General features: G+C 42.8%; 2 protein-coding genes across 2 annotated transcripts; one reads left to right on the forward strand and one right to left on the reverse strand.

Annotated features, from left to right (window-relative positions):
- The first annotated feature begins 1911 nt into the window (after positions 1-1911).
- On the forward strand, positions 1912-5698 carry LOC107194060 (cytochrome P450 307a1-like). The gene is made up of 3 exons (XM_015583625.1): positions 1912-2311; positions 4487-5281; positions 5370-5698. The coding sequence occupies exons 1-3, from the start codon at positions 1912-1914 to the stop codon at positions 5696-5698; spliced, it is 1524 nt and encodes a 507-aa protein (XP_015439111.1).
- Positions 5699-10118: 4420 nt separating this feature from the next.
- Positions 10119-16928, reverse strand: LOC107194081 (facilitated trehalose transporter Tret1-2 homolog). The gene is made up of 5 exons (XM_015583644.1): positions 16866-16928; positions 16286-16342; positions 12823-12958; positions 11603-11922; positions 10119-11082 (listed from the first exon to the last, which is right to left on the reverse strand). Exons 1-5 carry the CDS (start codon positions 16926-16928, stop codon positions 10141-10143), a joined length of 1518 nt encoding a protein of 505 aa, XP_015439130.1. The 3' UTR covers positions 10119-10140.
- Between the last annotated feature and the right edge of the window lie 6286 nt (positions 16929-23214).

A 23214-nucleotide genomic window follows, 5' to 3' on the forward strand; every position in this document is an offset into this window, starting at 1 on the left:
TTTGACCGAGTAATCGGCGCGCACAGAATTTCCATCGATCTTAAACAGCCTCGTTAAGGATCGATTCAAATTCCCCACCGCGTGGAATAATCGAACGAAGAAAGGATTAACACGACAGAAGGCAAAAGCTTACACGCACCAGTTTTCCAGTCGCCCGAAATTCCATCGTAAAAGGCGAGCTTGATCGTTCTCGCCGTTGGTTTTTCTCGCCCCCGTCACCTCCGTCACCCGGATGGCCCTAAATGGCCCCCTGTCAAGAGAAGACAACCTGGCTGTGCGCGTCCGTGGTACGGGACGGGGGCACACCGTGGGCCGTGTGTCTGGGCCCCGTGAAAAACGAAACGGTTTTCGGTAGCCGGCGAGGGCCGCGACCGCCAGAAGGGCCCATCCTCTCCTCTGTACCAGTGGGCCCGATGGTGTGGGTAGTTGCGTACCCGAAACGATAAACGTCAAGTACATCGAAAATAAAGGCGGAACGAGCAGCCAGGCGTCTAGATGGGAGCGCAGCCGGTCTCACGATGTGCTCGTTCGACTGGTGGCACACACCACCTTGCTGCCAGAAAACCCGATGGCACCTTAAGGAGAGAAGTCAAGGGCAAGAAGCGTCCCTTCGTTACCCAGTCTGGCCCAGCTTGGGCCCTACTTGGGACCCCACTACTACACACACTCTCTTTCTCTCTTTTTCTCATTCAATCTCTCTCTTTCTCCCTATCTCTCTGCCGAGAGAGCCCCGCGTCCACCCCCTCCTCCCCGTCCACCTCTTCTCACCGTATCTCTTGTAGATATCCCCTGCTCCTCCAGCCCCTTCACCTTTCTGGTACTGCCCCCTCCCTGTCCCCTCCGCACCTTCTATCATCCCTACGTCCTCTCCCTCCACCTCTTACCAGCCCTTCTTCTTCTGGCTCTCCTGTTCCACACACGAACGCCCGGGAGCCGGAGAGAAGCTGGCTCTCTCGGTGCTTTCTTGAAATTCATCTCTCTACCAGCAGAGTAGCAGCACCAGCACCACCAGCACCACCAACAGCACCACCAGCACCACCAACAGCACCACGAACGGGCCGAACAAGCAGTAACCACCAGCAACACACCGGGTTGTGTATACACTTACGACAGAGAGCACGACAGAGAGACCAACCTCCCTCCCTCGTCTGTCCCCTTCGGTCTCAACACGAATCCATATGTATGGGGTTGAGGCGCACAGGCGTCGCAAATGTGCTGACTACATTACCCAGCCCCGCTATATAAGATAGCCGGCCAACCATCCTATCCCCACAGACCGAGCCAGATCGGCAGACCGTTCACAGACGGGACCAACCACACAACCGATCGAACCGATCCACAAGACCACGACACCCATCATTTTACACACGTTCTACACGGCACATCAGCGACCACCCGAGAAGGTCTAGGGTTTTATATTATACCACGGTCCTCCACGATTCTCATCACTAAGGTGTGCAACAACACTGCTCCTATCGACCACGACGACAACACGTCGGATTGCTGTTCGGTTACACGACCGAGAAGGAGAAAGTGATACATCGTATTTTCGGTTTCTCACGCGGCTTTTCGTGTCAGTTTCACGGTTCACCGAAGGGTCTTCCGTTTCGGGACCGATCGATTTTTCGTAACAACGGTCCAGATTCGATCACGATCCTTTCTCGATACCGTTTCCATCGCGTGCCATCAGATTTCCGGGCACACTAAAGAGAGAGAAAGACACGCACACACACACATTGAACAGCCGACCGAGATTTCCTCGTGACACCAGGGTACCGTAGGTCGGGGTATCACTGCTACTTTAAAGGCGTCCAATCCAACAGGCCCTACTCTCTTTCTCCTTCTTTCTCTCTCTTTCTCTCGGAACGTTGTGAGTGTATATAACGAGGAAGAACAACGACAACGCTCAAGATGATCCCTTTGACAGCCACCACGTGCTTTCTGATCGCTGTCACGTTCGTGGCGCTCGCCGTGATCCTCCTGGATCACCTGAGATCGAAGAAAACATCGAAGGAAATTATATTAGACGGTGAAAAGGACAGTCTGCCGGAACCACCTGGACCGAAACCATGGCCAATTCTAGGATCCCTTCACATCCTTGGACGCTACGACGTGCCCTACAAAGCTTTCGCCGACCTTGTCCGGGACTTCGACTGTCAGGTGATCAAGCTCCGAATGGGATCCACACCGTGCGCGGTCGTCAACGGATTGGAGAACATCAGGGAAGTGCTGACCACCAAGGGACATCACTTCGATTCACGGCCGAACTTCGTCAGATATCACCTGCTCTTCGGCGGAAACAAGGAAAATTGTAAGCAACCATATTCTCTATTATACAATGTTTAATCATACAGCTACGATTTCAACGAGAAGAATCGTTCGATTCGTAATTCGACATATTTTTTCTACGATCTCTAAGGACCTACATGTCCGTTGAAATAGTAGCTCGATTAACACAGTAGTTATAAAGCATTATTTTTTAACGACCCGATTTAATTGGATATTCCCAGTCGCGACAGCTCGTTTCACCGTATCAAATGTCTCCTCGATGTTCAGTTTTTAATTATTCAAATCGTCCAACGGTTACGTAACACATCGTGCAGAACGAATTCCAATGGTCGTGTGGTCTACGAATCTTAACACGCGAACATAAGCTACGATATAGTATTCCTCCGATACCTTGTCGAGTCTTCGTGTTCTTTCTTCGGGGCAGGGAGAATCGGGTGTTATCCGAACTTTTTTTAAAAACGGTTCGATCGGGCGGCCTGTGAGTCAGTGTGAAAATTGAAATTCGTCGACACCTCGTTCATGGCTACTGCTGCTGCTTCTGCTGCTACTGCTGCTGAAAACTCGTTCCCCATGCTAACGACCTTGCCGTCGTCGTACGCGACACGTGAGCGCCAGCCACAGTCCAGGCCAGGCCGCGTTTATTTTTCCCGTGGCTCGTGTTTTCGTACGTCCAGGCCCGGCCGAAACGCTCGTGTTAAGGTCAACGTCAAAGCGGTACCAAGTGCAGCCCGGAAAGGTCACGGTACCACTTTCACGCGTTCCATGCCTCACCTGGCCGCCTCCGACAAACAGGATCAAGGCTGATCCACCGGAGGCGATTCCGACACTCTCGAGCCAACGCCAGTTTCTTTCTCTCTCTGTTTCCCTTCCTTAACCGTATATCCAGCAATTTCACGATTAGATCTAATACCTCCAGAAAATCCAAAATAAAATATTCCATTTTTCGCTTGTTAAAAATTAGAAAATCCAAAATACAATATTCCGTTTTTCGCCTGTTGAAAATTAGAAAATCCAAAATTGAATATTCCTTTTCCCTTGTTAACAATTAGAAAATCCACAGTAGAATATTCAGATTTCGCTTGTTAAAAATTAGAAAATACAAAACAGAACATTCCGTTTTCGCTTGTTAAAAAAATTGGACTAACCAAAATAGAATATTCCCTTTTGGAAAATTCCCTTGAATTCCGTTAAATCTCCGCAGACACGAAAATTCCTGGATTCGTTGCACGCGACACGGTTGCCCAGGGGCGATTAGTATCCTGTACCAAGGGGCGGGGGTGGGGGGCACGAGAAACCAGGTCACTTCCTGTTCTGGGGTCCGTTCCGCCGCTTCGATTTCAAATCGAGCCGAAGGGGGCCTCCGCGCGGCGATGAATCGATTTTCTGCCGAGTACGCGGGATCGGCATCCGCAGGCTTGCATTTCCGCGTGGCCGCGTCCTCCGATCAGGTGAAAAGAGAAAGATAGAGAGTCCAAACCGGGAAGAACGGAAAGGGAGAGGAGAAGAACACCGGCGAGCGAACGTGCGTCGACGAATTTTTCCTTTTCTTTTCTTTTCTTTTCTTTCTTTTTTTTTTTTCTTTTTCGCCTGACAACCAGCGTTTCGAAATGCATTTCGTGATCGCGTCACGGAATGCGTGCTCGAAGGTCAAGTTTAACGCGTCAATACACATATACCTATACATATATATTTATTCGTTTCCTTCGCCTTCAAAGAGGCTCAATGGAAATCGTTCTGTTTTACAATCGATCCTCTCCGTTATTGTCTGATCTCCGTAACTGCGCCGTCCGTTAACTGTTTTCCTTAAAAAAAAAAAAAAGAACACCACGATCGTCCTGTTTCGCATGTGTCACGGTGATTTCGTAGAGGAAAAACCTTCGCATAGTACCCTCACGAGCAACCTCGGCTTCCGCTAGGGGGAAAAAGTAACGTAGAAGTAGGGCCTTCTATCACTCGGTAAATTTATTTCAAGTATTGAAATAAATGTTGAACTGAATGATCATTTGGCATAAATTTCTATAATGCCCAATACCAAATGGTAAGAAGCCGTTTCCCTACGCCACTTTTTTCCCTAGTGGAAGCTGAGTTTGCTCGTGGGCGTACATATATAAGTTACAATTATATTAATTTCACTTTTCGAGTACGATGGATACTCTGGCTCCAGTGACTATAACGATCCTCTTTCTCCATATTATAGCTCTTGCTTTCTGCAACTGGTCCGACGTACAAAAAGGCCGCAGGGAGATGTTACGCGCCCATACGTTCCCGCGCGCGTTCTCCGCCCGTTACAACGAGCTGAACAAAATCATCGGCGCCGAGATGGACAATCTAGTCGGCTATCTGGACTCCATGGCTGGCAAGAGCGTGCACGTGAAACCGTTGATACTGCACAGCTGCGCGAACATATTCATCACTTACCTGTGCTCGAAGAAGTTCCATCTGGAGCACGCTGGTTTCCGTAACATGGTCGAGAACTTCGACAAGGTGTTCTACGAGGTGAACCAGGGCTACGCGGCTGACTTTTTGCCGTTTCTGATGCCCCTTCATCAGCGTAACATCGCCAGAATGGCGCACTGGAGCCACGAGATCCGCAAGTTCATCCTCGACAATATCATCAACGAAAGGGTGGACAGCTGGAACGGTCTTGTGATGCCTGAACGGGATTATCTCGATTGTCTGGTGAATCACGTGAAGACAGACGCTGAACCGTACATGTCCTGGAACACAGCGTTGTTCGTCATCGAAGACATCATCGGCGGGCATTCGGCTATTGGTAATCTTCTGGTGAAGGTTCTTGGATTCATCGCTACTCGGCCAGACGTGCAGAGGATGGCTCACGAGGAGATCGATTCTCTAAAAATCGCTGGTAACTACGTGGGACTGGAGAACAGAGGATCGTTGCCCTATGTCGAGGCAATCATTCTGGAAAGTATCAGAGTAATCGCCAGCCCTATCGTTCCTCACGTCGCCAATCAGGACAGTTCCATCGCTGGTAAGCATCGCCTCTTTTCACTAAAAACTACAAAGACCACGTAACGTTTCTAGGGCGCTTCTAACACCTCCCGAAATCGTTTCTTCAGGTTACAGAATCAAAAAGGACACGTTCATCTTCCTGAACAATTACGAACTGAACATGTCCACGGAACTGTGGACCTCGCCGGAGGAATTCATGCCGGACCGATTCGTGCAAAACGGAAGACTCCTAAAACCGGAACACTTCCTTCCGTTCGGCGGTGGAAGAAGATCCTGCATGGGCTACAAGCTTGTACAATACGTGACCTTCGCGGTGCTGGCCACGTTGCTGAAGAACTACAAGATCGTGCCCATGGAGAAAGAGAATTACACGATACCAATCGGAAATCTGGCGTTACCGGAAAGAACGTACAGCGTGCGATTCGAGAGACGATAGGGGACGGCCGAGAACAGAAATCGGGTCGTGTGTACGTTGGCCACGAGGAACCATGGGCCGACTCTTCGAACTGCTTAATTTTCACGATGTTTCGAGAAACTTCGAGGTCCACGAACGTGGGGAGCAACGAAGGATCAGCCGAAGAGAGGCTCCGACGTGTTTTTGTATCTGTATAGACGAAGCTTTAGGGAGGATCGAGTGCCAGCGGCGCCGCAACTCGGATGGACTCGATCCTCGTTGGGAACGAAAGCTTTACTGACATTACTAGGTGTTTAAGATAGCAAATTATAATTTTGATCGTCCTACGAGGCGAGTATCGCCTAACCTCGAGAAAATGAAGGAAAACAAAGAAAAAACGAATCTAAGACGATCAGCCACACAATATCAGGAGAGAAGACTTGGACTGATAATGAAGAGGACTAACCGCAACAAGAAATGCTGCCGTTCCTAGCGAGCACTTTAGGTAAACATCCCGGGACTATGCCGAATCGCTAATCTTTCTCTCTTTTTCTCTCTCTTTCTCTCTCCTCTTTCCCGCGGAAGATCGAGTTGCCAAGGCGTGTTTTTCTGAGAAAAGCTCGCGGCGATGGGTACGTTTCTGCTTGCTTGCTCCCGTAACTGTGTTTCGTACGCGAGAACTTCGGGGAACGGGATCATAATCCAGCGACGAAAGCAGACGGAAGTACGGGATCGCGACGGGCAACATCGTTATGCGTATCTGGACCCCAGAGGTGTATTAAGTCCACTTTTCAAGACAATTACATTTTTCATGTTTACTTTATCAAATACTTCACTCTTTCCGATGGTCAAAATTATTTCGTTCGTCCATGTTTTTAATATAGATACACAATAATCTAAAAACAGAGTCAGGCAGAATTTTATTCGTATAATACACAGTAAAAAGTAGCAGTATCTAAGTGTGTCGTTCTGAGCTTTAAACAGTCAATGGGATTAAATAATTGTTCGACAAATGTCGATTCATTCGTGATGAAGTATTATTTCATTATAAAAATTGACATTTCCACGTTTAAACAATTAAAAATGACGAAATACTTTTTTATCTTTCATTCGTTATTCCAAACTTTTTATCTAAATAATGAGTTTGCCCATCTCTCTCTAAAAATGATATTAAGTTCATATTCTTAAAATAGTGTAAATTCCAACATACAATGGAATTAATGCAAAATTCACCATATCTAGATATCGTAAATCCATTGAATGAATGTAACAATTGTTTACAAGGTTTTCGCACCCTTGATTTGCTCTCCTCGAAAGTTAGGAAAGTATGTCTTAATACACTTTAGGGTCCAGATATGTTATAATGTACATTCGGCTCTTGAGAGTGGATTCGTACGGGAATATTCTGTGTCACGCGAAAGCTAGCATAGGATGAGTAGATCGTATTCCTTCGTGATCGATCTGTCGACTCGGTTTTTTTGATACCCACTTTCGATCACGCTCGTTCCACGATCGATTTCAAAGGAATACGATGAATCGACAGCTCCCCACCGTCGATGATTCACGGCCCACATCGAGATCCACGGATCAGAAATCGCCGAGCATCGCGAATCCACTGTTGACCCAGCGATCACGTTCCGACTATCGTCCGATAACCGCTCGAAAGACGAGACGCGAGAACGTGAGCGGCATAAACCCCGGGGGCAAATCCGCGACAATTTCATGCGCGCGTTTTTTTTTTTTTTTATGTTTCAATCGCGAATTTATTAAGGGTACGAGATAGACGTAGAAATATGGGCTGCGCATCTCCCTGAAACGGACATTCCGAGTTTAGAAAGAGGTACAGTAATGTCTCGATGAGTGCGACGTACTCGAGGCCACTTCGAAGCAATCATTGTGGAAACGTTTTCAGCCCCTTATGAATTTGTTGCTAAGCTTCTGTTTACTCTATTTTGGTTAACTTCAGAGGGGCATCCCTCAGTGGTGAGAATAACGTCGTTGCTCGTGTCGCATTCATTGATGAATCACTGCTTTCGGATGACTTGGCATCTCTTTTTAACGCTAGAACTACCGACAATAAACGCATATTTGCTTCGATCGGTGGATAAACGTGAAAAACTTTTGAAAATTTAGAAATTTACCCATTTCTTCACTTTCATATCGTAATAAAAGGTACAAAAGATCTGAGAAAATGTATTGTCATAACATTTTAATCGTCGTTGTAACAGTATATTGACAAGTCATTTTGACTTGCTTGGTCGTTCTAGTGTTAAATATAAGTAGTGGGGGGGGGGTGAGGTTCTGGGAATCTGCGTTTTTGAATGGTTAACTCGAGTATATTAAAAAGAAATAGCAAGTCCTCCGAAGGTAACCAGTCTTTTTCTAGAGTTGGGCCGCCGGCCCAGACGCGCAGTCTATTTTTTTATGTCTATGGAGAGTACACGCATGCTACGTCGTCCCTCCAAGAGGGAACAGAGGTGGTTAAATGTACAGATAATCTAAATCGTTCGCGGTATTCCGAATACTCGAGCAGCAGCATCGTCGTCGCTGTTGATCGAATATTGATCCGACACTCATTTTGTTCGCACATTCCCTTGAATGCACGAATGTGTGTGTGTGTGTGTGTGTGTGTGTGTGTGTGTGTATATATATATATTTGTTTATAGAACCATGACGAGTTGAGTTTCTTTCTTGTTGTCCATATGGGTTGGGTGTTCGTTCTTTACTTTTTAATTTTCTTCGTGTATGTTTTAAGAGAGAAAAAAAAAACAAAGACCAAAGGGTTGATCGAATTTCGTTGGATCGAATTATAGTTGTGTATATTGAAATTAACTCGTCAAGGTTTTCAAGGGAATCGCGGTCATCCCACGGGGGAGACCAGCCACGAGATTACAAATAGGTTGGATCGATGTTCGACCAATTTTATCTATCGTTTCGCTAGAGAAAGTTTTAACATGAACGTCGCACCGTAGCGTACAACGTAATAATTTGTTAACCTCGTTTCTCGATGCCGCCCTCGACAACGTTCCTTTCGCTCGGATTTTCCTTAACCCTTTCCCTCGAAACATTCCATTTGCTCCGTTTTTAATAGCCCTTTCATTTAGAGTTGTTTAACAATAGAAAGATCACAATGTTGTAAGGGATAGGAAAATGATTGGGATCGAACGTGTTCGAGCGAAACGAGAAATGAATATTTACTGTAATATCAATTATTACACGACTGAACGATCTCTTTCAAAGAGATACACCGTCTTTTCGCGGGCCAACCTCGTGAAATAATAATTTATTTCAGCTATCGAGCAACGTTTCTTATTATGTTATTATTATATTATATTATATTATATTATTATTATATTATATTATTATTATCGCTTGCTACTATTATCATCACTATTATCAGTAGATAGATGTATCATCCCCACATTTTATCATCACGTTCTCCATCCCCCTATTTCATGCTTCCACGTCCGCACGTTATTTTATGTTTGTTATTTAATTATCGTGATTGTTACGACATTTGTTAATTTATTATTTAAGATTTTAATAATAAAAGTGAACATTGAAATTTATTGTTTATCGGTTTCTGAAGACGACCACAGTTGATCACTTTCCTTTTTCTATTCTTTTGCCGAACTACTTAGTTCGTTTCTTTCGAAATGAAAATTTTATTTCCAAGAACAGAAAAAACGGTGAAAGTGTCGATCTACGCAAATATTGTCAGTCGAACGCGAGCAAGGATTAGCAACTGTTGGTCTCTTATCGTACGATCGCCCTGTTATCGAATAAATCCTATTTGTTTAATTTTTATTTATCAAATCTTGTTGCCAGAGGTTAGTGTATCTGCTGTCTAAATAAATAGAAACAGCTGGTTAATTGTACCAGTACTGACATTAAATTAACTCGACATTCACTATCATTAATCATTTATTCGTACATTGTAAAATATTACAAAACAGAGTATGACGGAAGTGTTACTGTACATTTTATTAATATGTATTACGAAAATCTTCCCTCTCAATTGACGTAATAATTGTAACACATTATTACTTTACCAATGATTAAGATATAGTCCCTAAATTATACTATGTATGAACACAGATGGTAGATAACAATTGCACCATGAAGATTATTTACACACGGCAATACCTTTATAAAGAGAGACACACTTGGAATTATTCAATCGATTCTCGACCAGTTCGAATCTGACTTCAAATATCTCTTTCAATCCTCACAACTATCTATTGTTTTTCAGGGTCGAGTACCAGCCCTGAATCGTCAAGAAAAATCAAGAAAAGTCAGTCATAAATACTCTTCAACTTCACCTACGTTCTCATCGTCATCCACGTAACAACTTCGAACGGTACACGAAAATCTCTTCCTCCTCCTACTTCGAACATCCACGAACAGTATTTGCAAATATTTCTTTCTTTTCATTTTACAGGATGATATAACTGTCAATCATATAACTGTACAAGAATCGCGTCCTATACACCCGCGGAAACGTCTTTGAGAACCACCATCCTCTTCGCCTCCGGCGAATCAGGACTGTCCTTCTTCCTGAACATCTCCTCGATCTCCATCAAGGTCTTTCCCTTCGTCTCCGGCAAGAAGAATTGCACGAACAGTGTCCCGACGAAAGACATCACCGTGAAGAATATAAATACACCGTGTGTGCCCATCGATGTCTCCATATCAGGGTAAATCTTCACCGTGATCGAGCTGAATATATATCCCACGCACGTGGTCACTCCTGTTAATACCTCTTTCACCTTCGTAGGATAAATTTCCCCCACCATCGCGAACGGGACCACCAGGAAGCCCAGAGTGCTGGCGAAGATGTACATAAGCACGCAGATCACAGGAATCAGTCCCCCGTCTTCAATGACATATCCTTTGTCCGCCAACACCAGATAAACAGACAGTATACCCATGAAAATCGTCATTCCAATACCAGAAACGATCGATGGAATCCGTCTACCGAATCGTCCAGACACCGCAGCGACCAATAGACTGCCGATCAATCTGGTCAATCCTATTAAAACCGCCCCTAAATAAGGGTCCATGGTGATCCCCGAGCTCTCGATGATGTCGACAGCGTAGTAAACTACCACGAAGATACCACAGAACTGCTGAAAGAAAAAGTATGTCAGCATAATCGCGAACGGCACGATCGCGTTCCTCTTCAGCAGGTGTCTCATCAGGTTCTGGTTCTTCTTCTGCGGGCGTTGCCGCAGTTCTTGCAGTAGGTCCGACGAGGGAGGCGTATTTTTTGGAATGCCGCGGAATCTCTGCAGGGTCTCGAGCGCCTCGTCTAGACGACCTCGGTCCCACAACCAGATCGGGGTTTCTGGGACGACGGCCAAGGTCACCGCTCCCGAGACCAGGGGAAACAGGGCGCACATCAGAGCTACCAGTCGCCAGTTGTCCTTTGGATGTGAAAAATCGTAAGTAGATACGAGCATTTAAACCGTGATTCTCGCCGTTTCCCGTGTTTCTCGATTAGTATCGTGTTACACTGTCGTTTCGAATTCGTTTTGTTTTCGGTGGCGATTGCTAAGCTTTAAATGGCTGGTATGTTGAAACAATTAAAATTTAATTTAATAGTGGTGCGTTTGAATTTGAAATAACAATTGGTTAGGATCGTTTTTCTCCCCTCTACTAACCCCCAATAGACCATCAATTTTTGGTGAAATTCGTCGACCATTCCCGATCGAAAAATCTTTCCTATTCAGATTTTTCATATTTCATATAATTCCTCTAATTCGAAAGTAACGACACTTCGAGAATTTTCTAAAATACGTTAAATTCCAAATTTGTGAAATACAATATTTTCCAAACGGTATCCAGCCATTTAAAACCATGAAATCGGTGGTGTCATTTCTATTTATAATCGACAATCACGGGGTTTCCGTTTCCCAGATTTTTTTCATTCATCTGCACGCTCACCTCGAACAGGTAACCGAAAATGTAAACAATCAGAACACCGATGCCGACCGACACGCTAGTCCAGGTAACCATCGTGGCCCGCCACAATGGTGAGGCGACCTCCGCGCAGTAAACAGTTGCCGGCACCGCGGCGGAACCGGTCGCGATTCCGGATATTATTCTGCCGACGAGGATCTGCTCGTATGTGGTGGAGAAGTGTATGACCATCCAGCCGACGAAGGAGAGGACCGACGTTATCAGGAGGCTCAGTTTCCTTCCGCGTCTCATGGTGTAACTCGAGAGGATACAGCCGAACGGAATTCCCAGCGCAGTCACCGTCGCTGTGAATTACAAATTGCAAGTGTTAGTTACAGATTTCAACGGGACCTTGGTCGAACGTAAGTATTTTGACATTTGACGCTGGTTCCGAACGGGCGTCGACCGAGATGAAACGTTTAAGTGGGGAAAACGAGGGAGGGATGAGGGTTAATTTGGCTCTCGTTGTCAAATTGACACAGTGGTAAAAAGAAATCATATATATGAAGAAATAAATTAAAAGTGAACGTCAAGAATAACAGAATTTCTTAGGAGAAAAATGTGCCAACTTGACACCAGGATTAATCGTTCGTTCTCGGTGAATGACAATAAAAACATCGATATCTTGGTGTATATGTTACAGTAAAAGCGTGAAGTTTAGTACATTTAAACATTTACTAGTCAGTGTATGCATTTAGGAACCGTTTTAGTAGAAGTATGAACCGAATATTAGAATGTACACTATTTCTAGTAAATGTATTCATTTACTAGATAATATATACGTTTCCTAGAGCACATTAGTAAAAGCATAGTGTCGAAAGTATAATTTTTTAAAATATATTTAATGAACAAAACTGAAAACATAACACTTTATTTGATAATTTAGGCATCTTTTTTTTTTTTTTTTAAATTCGGTATTTATTTCATAGATATAAAAACATAGGTTTCGTTAGACTCGTCATTTACATTGACTAGGAAATGTGTACATTTACTGAATTAACGATGTTACTACCGTCACGTCCAGGCATTCTGTGCATCTGCAATACAGAATCGAGGAAACGTTCAGACTCGGAAAGATATTGGAAGATATTGTAGGTAATAATTAGACAGGTGATTTTATTGTCTTTTCTATTGCTAGAAAATGGACAAACAATATGTATACATCGGATGTCAATCCATAGTTTGAAACGAAAGATTACACTGACCTATCCAGTTTCCTTGAGCTCTGCCCACTTGCACGTCGCTTGTGGGTGCCATTAGCGGTCCCAGTACCACGGCACTGTAACCGAAAGCCATGGACGGGCCCAGAACAGAGGAACTCGCGCACAGAGACATGATTATCTGGAAAGAAGTAATTATTAATTCTTTCGTATCGATTTGGTACGTTTGAATCATAATTTCGATTGTTCATTTAACATTTCTATTGCCTCATTGTTTTTCATCGTTTCGTTTCGTATTAAAATAAAATTAAAACGTAATATCACCAGACAAATGTTTCCTATAGAAAGTATTACATCAGATTACCGACTGTTATTATCGTCGGAGTTACTTAACGCGATAAAATCATCCATAATTTCCTAATTCACCGATAACCAGGCGAAGGTTCACCGACAATGTGGCATAAATCGTTTTCTACTGTATACGACGCGGGAGCTTCAATTCGAATGGTTCGTAATGTATTCCCATCGAGAACCTTGGGATCACTATAGCCGTAAGCTTTTCTCGTACACACGCGTGCACGCGTTGATATTTCCATGTTACATAAAGCTCCGACGATCTCGTAACCCTCGATGAAAAAGGATCGAGAGCCGTCGTGGCAGTTTCCGAACCCGCAGTCATCGTCATTACGATTTTTTAATTAGCGAACGCACGTGAGTCGTTGAGAAATTAGTTATCGTCATTACGATTTTTAATTAGCGAACGCACGTGAGTCGTTGAGAAATCGAGGAACACGTTTACCACACGATTACAAATAAAATCGTAAGTCAGCCACGATTACCTGAAAATCGGTATATTATTATAAACTAAATAGAATACCACATTTAGAACTTGGATGTGTGTATACATATAACGAGCTCATCAATGTTTCAGTTCACCGGTGAACAATTGATACGATTCTTCGATCAAATTTGTGATCGATATCAATGTCGACAAACTGATAAAAATGAACTTTTATTTCAATTAAGTTTATATCTTGAAAAGAATTTCGATAGACGTCGCGATCAATCAATCAAAAATATAATATATATATTATATTATCTTTGCCTTTGTAAATAATATCTCAGGAGCTGTACTAATTTATCATTTGTTCCTTGTTTCTTAATCTGCAAGGTTCCCCGACGATACACACGAATAAAAACTAACCACACAAATACAAAGGAACAGGAGTGAGAGACGGCCAGGTGAGCTAAAATCGAGTCAATTGAGGGAACTTTTTCCCCACAACAACCCTCCTATCGTTGGCCTCCTCTTCTTTGACCAATATCGAAACCGGTTTCGAACGAAGGATCGATTCTCGGCCGCGAAGACGAGCAAGACAGCCGGGGGAATAATTAAATTAAGCCTTGAAGTGTCACCGCAGTGGCTTTACGTAAAGCTGCGTTAAACTGTCCGATAATATCATGGAATTTCGAATTACGCAAATCTTTCTAAGAACATCGTGTGTCCGCCTCTATCTGCACTTGGTCTCATTTCTCTCGTTACTATCGTACACACTTCAGCGATATTATTAACTAAGATCCTCGTGCAACGATATACAGTAAATCCTCGATGAGTGTTCGAAGGTTCCTGAACATTAAGTAGTTCATAAACTAATGGTCATATTCGGCTGAAACATAAATCATTGGCTTCAGAATTCCAAACGCTATCACTTTAGTGCCTAGGAGCCTTCGAACACTCATCGAGGATTTATTGTATTTACGTACGATTCTCCAGATAGGTAACGTCGTTCGTACTGCGAAACAGTTTAATCGAGAAACGCAGTGACGAACATGTTGCACAATCATGCATCGTGAAAGAGGAACGTGAGAAATTGTGCGTCTATACGGTATTTTATTACGCAGATAACTGACAAGCCATCGGACTTCTGTGTTTTTCCTTTTTTTTTTACGTAAGACACGTCGATCCGCCGCGCAGTCTCTGTCTCTTTGTGCGCCTCGACCGATAAATCGTGCGACGGTATCTTAGGCAAAGTCTGGAAAGGAACTCGTCCTCTGTGCTCGTTTCGTTAAAATGCTTGGAATTTCTTGGTCGTCTCGGACATATCCTTCGAGTACACTTTAGATGCCTCCTGCGGCCGATTATCTTGCGATATTATCAATAATCTTCCAGGTTCTTTCGAACCGTCACAGCAACGTGAAACGTTGGGAGCCAATAGTAACCCCCGAGAATTTCGAAGAAGCTACGGTGTAATTTAATATTCCTTGGTCACTTGGACAAGTGTGTATATTATATATATATACATATATTTGTCCAAGTGACCAAGGAATATATACATATATGTGGACCCCAGTGTATTAAGTCCACCTTTTTAAAACAATTACGTCGTTCGGTTTTTCATACAATAGCGTAAAAATGATAGTAAGTCCATATCTTGTTCCGATTCACACAGTGTAAAGTCCATCACATACACGTCTTAATGCAATGTTTACCATTTCTACATATCGAGACTTTTTTTCAGAGATATCAAGATCACCCTTATTTTTTTCTAAACGGAATCACCTTTTTTTAAACAACAAACGATAGTCCCTTTCATTAGGAATTCAGTGACTATAATTATTCAAGTTCACGGAAAACGAGTGGTTCCGTTTAAAAAAATGAAGATGACCTTGATATCTCGAAAAACAGATGACATAAAAACAAATATTTTTTTGGCATCGAGTGAGCCCCATTGAACCATTCAATTTGTTTTTAAGACATTTTACGTATCTTTAAAAACAGCAAAGATATTTAGGCGACTCACCCTGTACAGGGTGCGACAGAGATAAATGTACCTTAATGTCACATACACAATATCTTGTCGTAGATAACTCATATTAAACTCGCTGAAGTTTGATTATTCTGAATTATGATTGCCGCTATGGATTAACGCGAATCAGATAATAGCGTCACCGAAAGCATGTGCGCGCGACTTGTACAAATGATTTGTACAAGTGTTTAAACTGTGGAAACCTGTACGTTCGCAGGGACACTGTTTCCGTGGAAATGGAAAATACGAATTTCCATTCCTTTACACTGATGCGAAGATTCCAAAGCAAGCATTCAGACGTGTTTTTTCTTCGAATTAGTTACAGTTCTCATCTGGTTATGTCACTGTGACGCGAAACTGAACACTGAAAACCTCAAAATGACCCACTTCGTGCACAAGCATAACTACCGCAACATTCGATTTATCGTTGGAACAATGTTCACCGACCATTCTATTTCTAGGACGTTTAGTATCTAATTTTAGAGAAATAAATAATCTTTCTGTATATTCGAGGTTCGAGATTTGATCGTAACGGCGAATAGATTGTTTAGCTTTCGTGGAAATCGTTTGATTTATTGTTTGCAGTATCTAGTCGCGAGCTCTGTGTTTGCAGCCGTCATTCAAGGATCTTGTCTGCACAATTTCCAGAATCTAGACGAACCCCAATGGTAGAGAGGACAAATTTAGATCGATCTGCTTACCTGGTACGTGACACCTTTTATCTCGCGTCTCTTCTTCTCGTCGAAATCGGGCTCCATCTACGAACGAAATCCGTTCAAATTAATATTGCTCGATTATTTTGCTTTTCTTTCGACGACGATAAGCTTTTGCGCAATTCACGCGACGATCGACGAACGACGTTCACTGTTTACAGCGTTGGAAAGCGACAGTTAAAATATAATCGCGATAACCCGGTTTCACGAGGCTTCCTAACAAGTAAGTTCTCTCTTAATAACGCGTGTGTCTTCGACGGGAAACATCCAACAACTAAGATTTCTATTACGTCGACGATTGTGGTATCTTATGGAAAAATTGATGGAAGCCACTTCAAAAACAACGTACGTATATAAGAGTTCATCGTCATCGAAATATTCATCATCATCGTCACTCAGGTTATTAAAATTTTCCATGGAGATATCAATTATTATTATTGCAATAGCGTAATTTCGTTATCGTATTCATTTATAAACAGATTAGGAACATTTGATAAGGGGACAAAAGGCTTGGGTGTTTTTCGACGGAATCATTTCTGATGGGAATATTTCACTGATAACGAGTTACCTTGGTCTCCAAATGGTTCTCCGTATACCCATTCGAGTTGTTCATTCCTTGCACGATACTCATCTTAATCCCTCGATGGAATTCTTTTTTCCAGAAACGCAGCGATAGACTGTCACGTATTCGGATGATTCGAATCGTGAAACGTCAAAGACGCTCTTTATCGCGTCTCTTCGTTTCCTTCCTTTTTTATCACGATAGAAATGCTAGATTCCGTTGATCGTGTAATTCACAGTCTACGACTCGCTTATTCTTCGGTTTCGTCCCCGATAAAGTTAATCTCGCGTCAAGATATACCTACACTAAATCAGTAGGTTTCTTTCCTCTGACTTCTTTCCTGTCAACGACTAATAAATAATCACTTCGTCGATAAAGTATTTTTCTCCGTTTTCAGAGAGCCTCGAGCTCTTCCCATACAAGTATCTCCCACAAACCCATGAAAAACACCCTCGTCCAAAGCATCCGATCAACCTTTCCGCAATTAAAGAAATCGTATCACCGTCTCCCACGAATCTGAAAATAAAAAGACTCGTTACAATCGTCTGTCTCTACGATCCCCTCTCAACTCCACTCGATCTTAAATTATACATAATCTACTCGATCTTTCGCCATGACTCACTTTCTGTATACTCCTTTCGCCAGCTTATATCGCCCAGAGGATAATCAGTCCTCGAAACATCTCTCATCGAGCTACCGAGTCTCTGTAATGATCTCGATCTGTCTGAATCATCGTGCAAACCCCGAAGCAAGCTTCCTTTCAACGTGTCAATCAGGCTCCCTTCACTATCGCCTATCCTTTCAATTTCCCAACACACTTTCCCGTTGAATGTTGCTCCACCGCGAAACCCACTCGCAGTGTCGTCAGCCAAGAACTGTCTAACCCACGTAAACACTACAGTTCTGTATCTTCTTTAGCCCCCCCCCCTCCCCGCAGAATCGTTTCTTTCTGAAATCTGCAGCGAAGAAACACTTCGACCAACTGTCACCCCGTTGAACGTCGACGAGAAAATTAATCTCATTCGTCCTCCCCCCCTTTCCCCCGGCAGGAGACGATAAAAATCGGTCCTCGGTGGTTGTTTGCGGTGCAGTCGACAGAACTGCCACACGGAGACTCGTTACTCACTGAATGCAAGTCCGGTTTTATCTGCCGCGGCCACCACCGCCGCCGCGGGTTTCTTCGTTCCCGATCGTCGTGGAACCATTCACATCCGCGGCCCCGTTCCGATATTCCCGCGACCTGTTCGCGATCCGATGAGAAACAGCGCGTAGGTACACTATACAGTAAATCCTCGATGAGTGTTTGAAGACTCCTCGGCACTATCCATTAAATCCTTGATGAGTGTTCGAAGAGTCCTCGACATTGAACATTAAATCCTCGATGAGTGTTCGAAGACTCCTCGGCGCTGAACATTAAATATTTCATAAACTAATGGCCATATGGGTCTGAAACAAAGATCATTGGCTTTAGAATTCCAGGCTCTATCAGTATGATAAACCTTATTTGAAAGTCAGCGTTGCAACTGGGGAGCTCTCATTGTTAACGTCGAGGAACATACGAACATTCACCATGGATTCACTGTACAGTGATCCTTCGATGAAGGTGACAAGAGCAACTGCGTTATTCCCACCACTGGGGGAGTCCCTCTGAAGGGTTGAAAACGGGTCCGTCTTGCCACGGATGCTCCGAAGTGGACCCGAGTATGTCGCACTTATCGAGAGATTACTGTATATTAACCATGGAGCCACTCGTTCGATCAATTATGGCCTGTAGATCGATAAGGAGACGTGCGACGTGTTACGGACGATTAGGTCGATGATGCTCGCTGCTCTTGAGATCGGCACGGAAAGATCTTGAGGTAGGCTCGATTTTTTTGTCGCCTATAAGTATGTCAATCGTTGGCGAGTATTTATTATCTGTTTAAGTGTCAGGATTTTTTTATTGTCCCTTTGAAGACAACTCGAAAAAATAATCTATCTCCACTCGTCACTGCATTTTAATGATTGCATTGTTTTTCGATTCTTTGCCGTTGTTTGCTCGTTAAATTTAAGTCGATTGTAAATGTTTCAGAACGCTATAGTATTAGAAATGTTTGTATATTGTGTAGGATCGAAACGATGTGTTTGTAGACAGGTGAGAGATGATGATTTTCTGGATGCGGAAGATGCACGTGGACCACGCGACTCCTTCACAACCGGAAGCGATAGTTGCATCAGTGACAGATTATTGTATTTAATCGATACAGGCCTTGAATAGGTGTCATAGCCGGATCTGGTCGTCGTCGGCGTCTTTTCATGGACGAGAGTTCGACGTTCAACACGTGCGAGTTATGTTAAAGCGGATTAAAATGATCGATACATTACTCATCATTTAAATCATTTCTTTTGTTATGCACGGTGAATTATTTCAATGACTTCCCGTATTATTCACACCTTGCAGCTTGTTCTTTAGGGATCACTGATACGTTGATTCAGCGATGTCTATTATTATTGCAAGTACGACGTAGTTTTTATTAATATATTATTTACAAGAATAAAGCAATATGTCACTGAAGTATCGTGGCATTTGTAATGGTGGTTTCTTTACGTATTCTTCTTCGCTCTAGTGAAATAGTAGAATGCAGATGGACGAAAGCAGCTTGACACGCAAACATAAGACCAATTAAAACGAGTTACGGTATGAAACAAATAAACTGAGCCACGGGGTAACTAATTGGACCATTTCCCCCCTGACAATGAGTCGGTTCGAGGCACTTTTTCAAGTCAGTCGCATTCGTTTCCTTTCCATTTCGCCAAAGATTTTACGTAAAACACGAATGGCTCTTAATTAGATATTATATTGGGCGCCTTGTGCGTTATTTTAACATATAGTGTCGTTTAACATAATAAATAAATTCAGTGAAAACATGTGTTTTCCACAACTAGTTTATTCATCTGGCCCAGCCACATGTGAGTACCGTGTGTTTGGATCTTTTAAGACTTAAAATTACATGGTGCGTAATTAGCTAAACCCTATAATCTGTATTGATCGATTTTCCGGAATTCCTCGTCCCCACTCTCCATACAGAACCGCTCAACAGTCGAAAATTTGCACTCAGTTTCTCGCGAACCGTCGTGGTGAGTGGGTGGGTCTGCGTATCTCACTACTTGGTACTAACCCCTTGTATGTTACAGGCATTCGATTTATACTTATTTACTGTGCATATTGTTCATTTATTTACTGTCTATTTACTTGTTTAACGTAATTTGTTAATCTATTCGTCCAACTGAATTTTATTAATTTATTCTATGTGTATTGTATAATTAAAAATATTTTTCCAACCAGTTATTCCAACGAGCGAAAACATCGATCAACGTCTACAATCTATATACATCCTTAATGCATCTACCACTACGTTAAGTTACTGTGAGTTAGACTTAAATCATCATTAGATATTCATTTGTCAAACGTTAATTAGATATTCATTTTTCTAATCATCATTACATATTCATCAAATCTTAATTAATAGATTTAAATTGTAACCGTCCATTGTGCATACCAGGTTATTATTAATTCACTTTGCTCGTTGATTCTCTACACAGACTTAGGGTACGGGCAGTAGTGCGTATACTAATTGTAATACTGTTGGTTTCTACTGAGAAGCCAGATATCGGACGTGTTTAGACTTTGCCTGGGAAATAGGATTTAGAGAAAGATTCGTAGCATGCTTGGTAGAGGGTGCGTTGTATACGTGCTCCGTGCCAGAGAGGTTGTCCCAGGTTCGGGTCTGGTAGATATGGGACCAGCCCACTATGTTCCAAGACGGTGGAGGGTGGATACGGGTTCGCGAGGGGTTGCCTCTCTTCCTCCCCAGGACGATAGTCGCGAGCGAGCATTTAAATTGAATAAACGTATTGTACCGTAGCGCATCATATTGTCATTGAAACTTTCATATCATATTCGGGGTCACACACACGAGATCTCTTGTGCGTGCTGCGGGGGTCCTAGGACCTCCCCGCCTATCAAGATCCTACACAGTTCTTATCTCACACACACGGGGTCTCTCCCACATACTCCGGGTGTTCCATGATCCCACCTTCTCCCACACACGGGGTCTCTTACGTCGGCACCGGGGGTTGTATGACCCCACTTTCTCCCACACACGGGGTCTCTTACGTGGGCTCCGGTGGTTCTTCACATCGTACTTACGATTAAATGTTAATGGCTGCAAACTTTGCATTCATTTCATAACAGCATGTTCTATGTTAGAACGTTCTTAATAGGCGCAGGTAGCTAAGAGGGGAGCATGGGGAACAGATAAAAGTAAGTACTGGATCGGCACAGTCTGTCTGTGCTAAGACAGGAACGGATACACTAGACCACGCGGCGAATCAGTGTGTAGGAATGTGTATACATATATAAGTATTATTTAAAGCAATTGTTAAATCTACACAAATACAACTGCAAATTGTATATTGTTTTACGAGTTTTTCAATAAAAAACAGTGAAATCCTGTAGCGCTGAGTTGCCCATCACAACTGTATCTCGTCATGTGTATCCCCGTTAGTTCACTTTGGAACACTCTTCCAACGTTATGCTGACAGCACGCGTCTTGACCAAGCATTCAGTTTGAAGCTGAAAGAATGTAGATTCATCCCCTGCGATTGAAAATAACAATAAACGACCAGAACACTGTTAAAATCGCATTTAATTTTTGAATAACACTATTTTTCGACCGGTGGCGCCACCCGTGGCAATTCCCTCAAACTGCTAGCCAAATTATATCGACAGGTGAGTGAAAATTTCTAATGATGGAAAAATGCAAATATCTCAGTAATTAAGCACTTAAAATGAACGTCATTAGTCTCAAATTGTTCCTCATAACTTAACGCATGGACCCAATAGTGCAGAACCCCTGAATTAGTAAAATTAGTTATGCCTGTATTACCGTAGCCCCTTATGGGCGACAACCCTAATTGCAAAAGATTTCAATCGTATTTACACCGCTAAACGGGCATGATTCTTCTTCGTTTTGCATTAGATACAACGTTTAAAGAACGTAGATTACTATTCTCTAACGGCTGGAAACCAGTAATTACAAGAACATTGTTAAAATCGCATTTGTTTGCAACGGTTGACACTGTCTCTCGTCATGCGTACCCTGGTTAGTTCACTTTGAATAGGTCTTCCAACGTTATTTGGACACGTTACGTCTTAATCAAGCATTCAGTTTGAAGCTGAAAGAACGTAGATTAATCTCCTGTCATTGAAAATAACAATAAACAACCAGAACATTGTTAAAATCACATTTAATTGCGGAATACCACTATTTTTTTTGACTGGTGGCGCCATCCGTGGCGAATGGCTCAAACTGCTAGCGAAATAATTGACTAGCAGTTTCAGCGATTCACCACGGGTGGCGCCACCGGTCAAAAAAATAGTGGTATTCAACAATTAAATGCGATTTTAACAGTGTTCTGGTTGTTTATTATTATTTTCAATGACAGGGGATTAATCTACGTTCTTTCAGCTACACATCGAGTACTTTGTCAAGGCGGAAGCTGTCAGCATAACGTTGGAAGACCTATTCAAAATGAACTAACCGAGGTACGCATGACGAAAGACAGAGTCAACCGTTGCAAACAAATGCGATTTTAACAATGTTCTTGTAATCACTAGTGTCCAGCCGTTAGAGAATAGTACTCTACGATCTTTAAACGTTGTATCTAATGCAAAACGAAGAAGAATCATGCCCGTTTAGCGGTGTAAATGCGATCGAAATATTTTGCAATCAGGTAGTCGTCCCATAGGAGGTTACGGTAATATATGCTTAACTAATTTTATTAATTCAGGGGGTCTGCACTATTGGGTCCATGCATTAAGTCCTGAGGGACAATTTGAGACTAATGACGTTCAATTTAAATGCTTAATTACTGAGATATTTGCATTTTTCCATCACTAGAAATTTTCACTCACCTGTCGATATAATTTGGCTAGCAGTTTGAGCGAATTGCCACGGGTGGCGCCACCGGTCAAAAAAATAGTGGTATTCAACAATTAAATGCGATTTTAACAGTGTTCTGGTCGTTTATTGTTATTTTCAATGACAGGAGATTAATCTATGTTCTTTCAGCTTCAAACTGAATGCTTGATCAAGACGTGACCTATCCATATAACGTTGGAAGAGCTATTCAAAGTGAATTAACCGGGTTACGCATGACGAGAGATAGTGTCAACCGTTGCAAACAAATGTGATTTTAACAATGTTCTTGTAATTACTGGTTTCCAGCCGTTAGAGAATAGTAATCTACGTTCTTTAAACGTTGTATCTAATGCAAAACGAAGAAGAATCATGCCCGTTTAGCGGTGTAAATG

This window comes from Dufourea novaeangliae, unplaced genomic scaffold (genome assembly GCF_001272555.1).
Source record: "Dufourea novaeangliae isolate 0120121106 unplaced genomic scaffold, ASM127255v1 scaffold21, whole genome shotgun sequence".
Lineage (NCBI taxonomy): Eukaryota > Metazoa > Arthropoda > Insecta > Hymenoptera > Halictidae > Dufourea > Dufourea novaeangliae.

Bases quoted from the DNA above. Each gene is read 5' to 3' on its own strand.
- LOC107194081 (XM_015583644.1), bottom strand. From the start codon at position 16,928: ATGAGTATCGTGCAAGGAATGAACAACTCGAATGGGTATACGGAGAAC. The intron at 11,923-12,822 runs GTCAGTGTAATC...TGTAATTCACAG, and splicing joins AGCTCAAGGAAACTGGATAG to CGACGGTGACTGCGCTGGGA. The intron at 11,083-11,602 runs GTGAGCGTGCAG...TCACATCCAAAG, and splicing joins TTTTCGGTTACCTGTTCGAG to GACAACTGGCGACTGGTAGC.
- LOC107194060 (XM_015583625.1), top strand. From the start codon at position 1,912: ATGATCCCTTTGACAGCCACCACGTGCTTTCTGATCGCTGTCACGTTC. The intron at 2,312-4,486 runs GTAAGCAACCAT...TCCATATTATAG, and splicing joins CGGCGGAAACAAGGAAAATT to CTCTTGCTTTCTGCAACTGG. The intron at 5,282-5,369 runs GTAAGCATCGCC...TCGTTTCTTCAG, and splicing joins TCAGGACAGTTCCATCGCTG to GTTACAGAATCAAAAAGGAC.